This window comes from Sinocyclocheilus grahami, unplaced genomic scaffold, assembly GCF_001515645.1.
Source record: "Sinocyclocheilus grahami isolate Dianchi unplaced genomic scaffold, SAMN03320097.WGS_v1.1 scaffold1625.1, whole genome shotgun sequence".
Lineage (NCBI taxonomy): Eukaryota > Metazoa > Chordata > Actinopteri > Cypriniformes > Cyprinidae > Sinocyclocheilus > Sinocyclocheilus grahami.
The window spans coordinates 223,556-231,256 of NW_015506804.1; the positions used below are offsets into that span (position 1 = coordinate 223,556).

Below are 7,701 nucleotides of genomic sequence, written 5' to 3' on the forward strand. Positions count from 1 at the left end.
GTGTGTGTGTGTGTGTGTGAGAGTTTGTGTGTGTGTGTGTGTGTGTGTGTGTGTGTGTGACTTAGTGAGTGAGTAAACTATTAAATGAATGTCTATGTTCAGAACAGCTCATCTTAACTAAAGAATGAGCTGAAGTTTGTTCCTGATCAAGTCTCGGTCTGAATTCTGCTGTTTGTTGTATTCTCTGCAGCCGGTCTACTTGTACTTTCGGTTAAACACAGGGGCAGGTAAACCTCATGCAAATAAGCACAAGTGTTGTGTCGTGCAGTGATGTGGTAAATATTTTCTTTTACTATTATTTTATTCTTATCATTATGACTTTATTATGATGTGCAGAAACCATGTCTGATTCTCAGTATCTCTCTCTCTCTGTGTGTGTGTGTGTGTGTGTGTGTGTGTGTGTGTGGACCAGGAAAATGGTTGCAAAGGGTGGAGAAGATTTCATGAAAAGTGTCCCTGTGAGAAGCTCCGACACGGGTGGATGGACACACACACACACACGCAAACAGAGGACCCTGTAAAGACTTTTCAGCAGGACTGACCAGTCGCATTTGTCCGGTGCATGCAATCAGGTCCATAGAAACGACACACTGAGTTCATGAATGCTTCACGAGTCCAGATCATGGACACTCACACACACACACACACACACACACTTCCACTAAATCAAATGTTCTTCTGACGTCTCTCAGTCTCGTTTCCCAAACTCTAACAGAACATCAGAAAAGCATCCTTGCGGATGTATTTAGACGTAATATTACGAGCTACTTCTATACAGTATGTAAGATATTTTAAAAAGTGCAATGCAAAGCCAGTTGTTGTATTTCTCTGGTTAGGTTTATTTGTACATGATGATAGCAGTGTGCTGATTCTACTGCTGTTTGGAGATTTCTAGTCTTTCTCTCTGTTAGAACAGATAGCTATATTCTGTTCAAGCATTTGTATGATTTTCTTCCTCTCTTGACTCTTGTTTATCGTGGTTTTTTCTTGATTTGCCGTGCCGCATACAACCGCCGAGTCTCATTTTATATACTGTACTTTTTAAAGAGATAATTTATAATGCGTACCAAAACTATTATATGCTGACATATTGATACGAACGGCTGCTTTGGGTGTAATGTTTGAATAGCTATAAAGAAACGACTAAATCCACATCATCATAAGCAGAAAATGCCATTCCAGCCAATATATATATATATATATATTTAGCCAATTTAATTTTTTAAAATCTTTTAAGCAGTGCCATAAACCATGCACGTATATAAGATAGTTTCAGCTCGGTTCTTACAGTGCTGTTCTTATTCTAACTTATTTCTGTGTAATAATGTTATGGTTGAATGTGATATTTTAAATAGGCCTGGGTTATCTTAAATAGCTGTTTTTGTATGATTTCTTATTATATTATTGTGTCGTGGTGCCAACTATTGAACTCAGTCAAATGTAGAGTTTGAGTTAGGATGGCGTTGTGCAAAAACACTCCAGGACCAGGAGAAATGTCTTTACGCCATATCTGTTTTAGTGCTGAGTAACAGTGCGTTTTTCCCAACGATCTACACTACAGTCTTTATTTCTGAATGATTTTGTGTGGCTTTGGCAGTGATTTGCTTTGAAGAACTGCTTGTTAACCCTGTTTTTCCCAGCAGCTCAGGTGATGGGACTCACTCTTTTCTTTACGCAGATAGCGATTAGACCTCGTGGATGGCTAGACCTCCAAAAGCAATAAAAGCATTAGAACTCAATGAATGAATGAATGAAGCAGTGCCTCTTTGTCATCAGTCGCACCATGAGATCCACTAAACAAGCCTTTGACAGTTACATGCATTTGCCATCATTGGGGGGGAAAATAGTTAAGAATTTAATGTAAAAATGTAACCCAACAGTTGAGTTAGTCCATATTTGACCCGAAGTTGGGTTGAAACAACCCAGCATTTTTTAGAGTGTATATACACACACACACACACACATAGAAATATATAGTTATTTAGGGAACGTCTAACTATATTTGATGTTGTGTGTTCATTTGATCAAACTATTTATAAAAATCATTATAGAACTGAATACATCATGATATCATTATCATTTGTTATGGAAATAACATAAAAGTGGAAATGCACACAAACAGAAAGCTCAGGATTATGTCTTAATTTTGCATGCAAGTATATTTCTATATATAAAACTGCATATCACAAAAAAAAAGGTGTTTTCGATGCGCTCATATGTTAATTCTAATAGTGGAAAAGTTGGATCTAAAAACGTCTCGTTTGGCGTGAGAAATACAAGTATACACGAATCTATAAATGCTTGTTTAAAGAGCTCTTGCTGATTATCTTCATCAGTTACAGCTAACACCTCCTCGTCTGTAAAGAGAGTAAAGGTTCCTCTTATTCGGCTGCATCGGCATGTGTTGGCCCTCTTTAAACGAGCGCGTGTCATCTCTAATTATTAATGGAGAGCGCGGCACAATGTAACACTTTTGGACTTTCTCAGTTCCACATGAGGCTTCATAGTATCATTTTTTATCCACAGTAATTTCACACTTGTCTTGTACAAATATGTCGCCTTGTTTCATAATCACAGTGTATACGTTTTTCTTTATTTACCCTCAAAACAATGGGAGTGAAATGTGACAACATGCCCCGTAGGTGGGTACATTGTAACACGACCATACAACAGCTTAAAATACGATCTGATCGACTGAAAAAAACATAGCTCAAATACTGTGTCACTAAAATAAAATGATTAACTTTTTTAACATCAAATAATGGCGTTTTTTTAAGATTGAAAAATGGTCTGATTTTGGAGTTGGCGAAGACTTAAAAACTGATAAATGCCAGAGTGGAGATTAAAATAATAGCAGATATTTTAAATGAACACTAAAAACTGAGATGAAACGTGTACTAAAGCCAGAAATGTGCTGGGGGTAAAATAAATGTTCGGGGGTATCTTCAAAAGATTTTTTTAATTTTGGCGCAGTTTTAATTAATACCATAAATTGTGTTATGCTCGCATGTGTGGACATATGCAAACCACGTGCTCCTCTGTGAGATTTTAATAGCATTACTATATGCTATTAATGCACGGATGCCTAGAACATAATATGCATTTGCTAGCGTGCAAATAACTGCACATCTCAAAATATATGCGCCACAAAACAACCAATAAACATGACATTTAAAAAAACGACCAGGACATATTTCAGACATCGGCTTGTTAAATAATTTATTGATGATACAAAGTGTCCTCGCGGAAGCGGTCATATTCTCTTCATCCATCTCTGTGTATTTTCCGTACATTCATTCAAACTAATTCTGTTCAGATCATTTACAGCACTTCTTTATACACGTGTGCACCTGTTCCCAGAATAAAGAAGAGAAGCTTTCAGGCGGAATAGGCGTTATTCGTCTGATGATGATGATGCTTTAATAACATAATTTACTCAGTAAAAAATATATATACATCTCACGTCCACTTCTACCTGTACAACCGCGTTCAAAGCAAAGAAGTGAGTTTATACCCTGCTTAATTCTGCCTCGGTTCTCCAGAAGAATCTGAAGCAGAGGATGATGAAGAAGAAGATGATGAAGAGTCTCAGCATCATCACAAAGTGTCCGAGCTGTTGCTGCACGGGCTGATGAGGGACAGGTTGCTCGTCTTGTGCTTTGTTAACAGTCTCGTGATTTTCTCGTCGTCGGAGTTCGGGTCCAGAGGTTTGTTGTATTCATCCTCCTCCTCCTCCTCCTCGTTCTCCGAGCTCTCCTTCATCCTCTCCGTCTCGGAGTCGTGCTTCTTCTTAGCCGTGGCCATCTCAGCCGCGTGCCTCTTGCGCCATTTGGTTCTTCTGTTCTGAAACCAAACCTGAGACAGAAAGAAAGGCCCTTCAGCACACTGTCCGTACCATCAGTGATCAATTATTATTATTTAAAAGAGATGCAATAGTTGCATGCAACTTCACTGAAATATTGAAACCGAGCAAAAGGTGCATGAACTCAACTGATTCAAATAATAAAAGCATGTTGACCAGACAGTGTGCGAATATACTAGACGCTGTGCAATGCAGCGCAACACAAATCTTATTCATTTAACATTATAAATTAATGCACCAACAGTTTTGCTTTTTAATTTCACATTTAACCGACAGTGGCTCTGCATTGAGAAAATAAAGTTTTTATTAATAAACCCCGCCTCTGCTTACCTTGACTTGGCTCTCGGTCATTCCCAGAGAGTATGCGAGCCGAGCTCGCTCCGGTCCGGCCAGATATTTGGTCTGCTCGAAGGTTTTCTCCAGCGCGAAGATCTGCTGTCCGGAAAAAGTTGGTCTGGAGTGCTTCTTCTTCCCATCCTTGTCCAGCATCAGATGTGCCTGGGCTGGAGAAAACAAGACGAGGTCAGCCACATAAACTCAGAACGAGACGTTCAGCTATGACCAACAAGTGTTAAAAAACTCACCCGGACAGGGAACCCGCGGGTCTCTCCAGGGCGCAGCCTGCATCATCCCCGGCCAGAATATAGGCGCCCTCCCGGGCAACTCCGTCAGCGGTTTGGGGTACCGAGACACCGCCGCGGGGTTGAAGTACATCCCGGCTGATGTCAAGCCGTTGATCCGAGGAAAGCCCGAGAGCAGCTGTCCCGCGGCGGTGATGGGTCTCCCCAAGATATCGCTTATTCCATGCGGGGTCCCCAGCGGGATCTGAGAGCTCAGGTTGCAGAAGGAAGGAGCCTTGAAGCCCGCGGGGCTCTGCAGGGCGTACGGGAATAAAGAGTTCTTCATCTCGGTCATGTTGTGCAGCGCAGCCAGAGGAGTGCTGCCCAGGACGAACGCACTCTGCCGGTTACTCTCCATCTGCCCGACCGCTATCATTGGTGCGCTCAGGATGCTCCGCGTAACAACTACAACAGCGCGCACAGCTCGACCTCTCATCCACTGCAGCTGGAGGTCAGAGTCTGCGAATGTCTCCCATGCGAAAGAGTTTCACAGCGTCCCGAAGCAGATCCGGATGCCGGCCGTCGGCAGATCTCACGCCCGCTTTGAGTGCCGCGACCGCCCGCATCTGAAGCGCCGTCCTCCGCTCAGTGGCCTCCAGCGCAGATAACCGCGCGAGCGCCTGTCTCCCATTGGAAGACGCTAAGTGCCGCCGCGCTCTGATTGGAGGACGCGAGGCGGCGGATTTGCATGGGACAACGCCGCATTCCATCAAGCGCGACATTAACAACGCGTCGCGCTGTAGAAACCATCCACGTTTAACACAAACGACGCGTTAACTTTATAACGCGCGCGGAGTAAGTACTAATAGCGCTCACTGAAGCCGCTTACATTAGAACACAAATGTAACTCTTTTTTTAAAAACGAGACACAGTTACAATTAAAATGCGCGCTTCGGTTATTAACACGTGCACATTAAACTCATAATTGCAAGCATAATTATGTGTATAGGCTACGCGCAGTGTGTTTTATATTCTCTATTACAACCTAAAGGAGTACTGTATTATTATTGAAAATCTGTGAGTCGAACTAGACATTTAATCGCTTATAACAAAAACCAAAAAAGTTGCTTTATCATCTGAAATAACTGGCATAATAAAATATGAATTGCATGGTTGGGAAAAAAAAATAATGTAATATTTGACTGTGTATTAAATGCACTCGGCAGCATACGCTTATTGAATTCAGTCAGCAGCAGCTGATAACATCTGAGACATTTCTCCTGGTCTGACGACATCATATGCAATTATCATGAGCTATAATGAGTCTGCATGTAGCATGCATGTTTAATGTCTCGTGCTCGGTGTTTTCTCTCCTCTGTGGACTCGAGAGATCATCATTGCAAAGGCTTCAGCATTATTTAGACCTTTACACACTTCACCAGTTTAATATCTTTATATCTAGGAAAGGAATTTATTGATATCACACTGACCAGACCTCATATTTCAGTTGGGTAATTTTATTTTAGTTCATCTTAATTCTAACGTCGTTGTAAGTCAGCTGGACTGTGATGCAAATCTCAACCAGGCTCTTCTGGGCTATAATTACATCATGTTTTTCGAGTTGTTGTTGCCACATTACTGTATTTGAGGAGTTATGAGTCTTTAGGATGTCTGTGAAACCAATGCAAACTAATATTTTGACCGCATAAACTGTAATATCAGTAGGCTATCAGATGAAGTTGAGAAATAAACAATAAACCCTCATCTAAATCCTACTTGTGTATTTTATTAAAAATGCTTTGACCCGATACTAGATGTTCTGGTACTGTTGTAGTTGCACATTTGTTTTCCCACATTTGTAGTCTGCATTGAAACATAAACTAAAGATAATAAGCAGCTATCGCAGTGTTTTTGGACAGTGTGTTTTGGTAGAGCATTTTATGGTCGTTTTATAACCAACAAACCCCTGCATTCATTTGCAGGGAAACAGCGGCATCTTGCGGTCAGACCGAGAACTGCACCTCACAAAATAAATAATAATAATAATAACACAAGGAGCGTTCCTCGATTACAGAAGATCCACTGGCTCTTCAGTATATCGCAAACATATTACTGTACGTCGTGTCACACTATACTGCACTGATTTCATGGTACTGCCCAACTATAATCTGATTATGCTGCCTTAAATAATTCTTATATCTTATATGAATAAAGTCTGTGATCTGTCAGGTCTTTCTCTTTGTCTCTGGTTCTCCATATTTCTGTCCAGTGAGGCTTCCTTATAGCCTCTAGATCTTTATAGCACTCAATTCTGTCTTCTCATTTTGTCCCGACCATGAAAATAGTATAAACAGATAAAATTATGAAATCCATCTTCTTAAATACACATCATTCCTTTAAAATCACAATGAAGCATTACATATGCTGCATTTTTTAATTTTAAATGTCTAAATTTTATTTGCTGCATTTGCTGTGCATTTATATTTTAGAATAAAATAACAAATTAATAATAAATAAATAAAATGTATATATATATATTTTTTTTTTTTTGTTGCAAAATAATTAGTAAAAATTATTTGCTAAATTGTTTCAAAATATATTTATGTGAATGTTATTTACCCACATATTGTCTTTTTTTGGGTCTATTTTTTAAAATATATGAAATATATATTTCAGTTGAAGAAAATAAATGCACGTCACATTTGATGAAAAACGTCATTTGTTGTCTATAACACGTGTGAACATTTAACACATTGTACAAAGTAAAAAATAAATAAAATCAATATAAATGGAACATATTGTGAAGCATGTTCCAATAGAATGGGCCTGATCTCTCTAATGTTGTAGAAGACAAATCTGATGCACAATATCAGCTCTGACTCAGTGACACAAAGCCAATCTTTGGGAATAAAATGTAAGTACGTAGTAAAGCTAAGAAAAAAGGCCAAAGTTCATCCCAGCTGTGCATGTTATCAGAGCATGCATTCCCATGACTTCTACTCTTTCAGCTCCATGCATTGATTAAAAACGATGTAAACCTTGAATGCAATGCAAGTCGCTTTGAATGAAAGCATCTGCCAAATGCATCAACGTGAATATATAAGAACCAGATCATATCAATATCAGCTTGTGAATATTCCTTGAGCTTGTGCTATGGAGAGCTTTAATTCAATCACAGATTAAGTTAGAAAAGCCTTCTTGAAACAGCACTGCCATCCTCTCTCCAGCTCCTGCTATATATTGAAGTAGCACTGTATTATCACCTGATGAAGAGTTACT

General features: G+C 39.6%; 2 protein-coding genes across 2 annotated transcripts in view; one reads left to right on the top strand and one right to left on the bottom strand.

The window, feature by feature from the left end:
* inpp5a (inositol polyphosphate-5-phosphatase A) overlaps window positions 1–755 on the top strand; it is a 143,227-nt gene extending 142,472 nt beyond the window's left edge. Inside the window, exons 13-14 of the mRNA XM_016257979.1 lie at window positions 191–275; window positions 413–755. Of these exons, the coding sequence (XP_016113465.1) occupies window positions 191–271 (81 nt within the window). The 3' untranslated portion in view covers window positions 272–275; window positions 413–755. The remainder of the gene's footprint in view (window positions 1–190; window positions 276–412) is intronic.
* A 2,045-nt stretch (window positions 756–2,800) lies between these two features.
* Window positions 2,801–6,192, bottom strand: LOC107571646 (homeobox protein Nkx-6.2-like). The gene is made up of 3 exons (XM_016257980.1): window positions 4,447–6,192; window positions 4,193–4,365; window positions 2,801–3,855 (listed from the first exon to the last, which is right to left on the bottom strand). The coding sequence occupies exons 1-3, from the start codon at window positions 4,916–4,918 to the stop codon at window positions 3,598–3,600; spliced, it is 903 nt and encodes a 300-aa protein (XP_016113466.1). The 5' UTR covers window positions 4,919–6,192; the 3' UTR covers window positions 2,801–3,597.
* Between the last annotated feature and the right edge of the window lie 1,509 nt (window positions 6,193–7,701).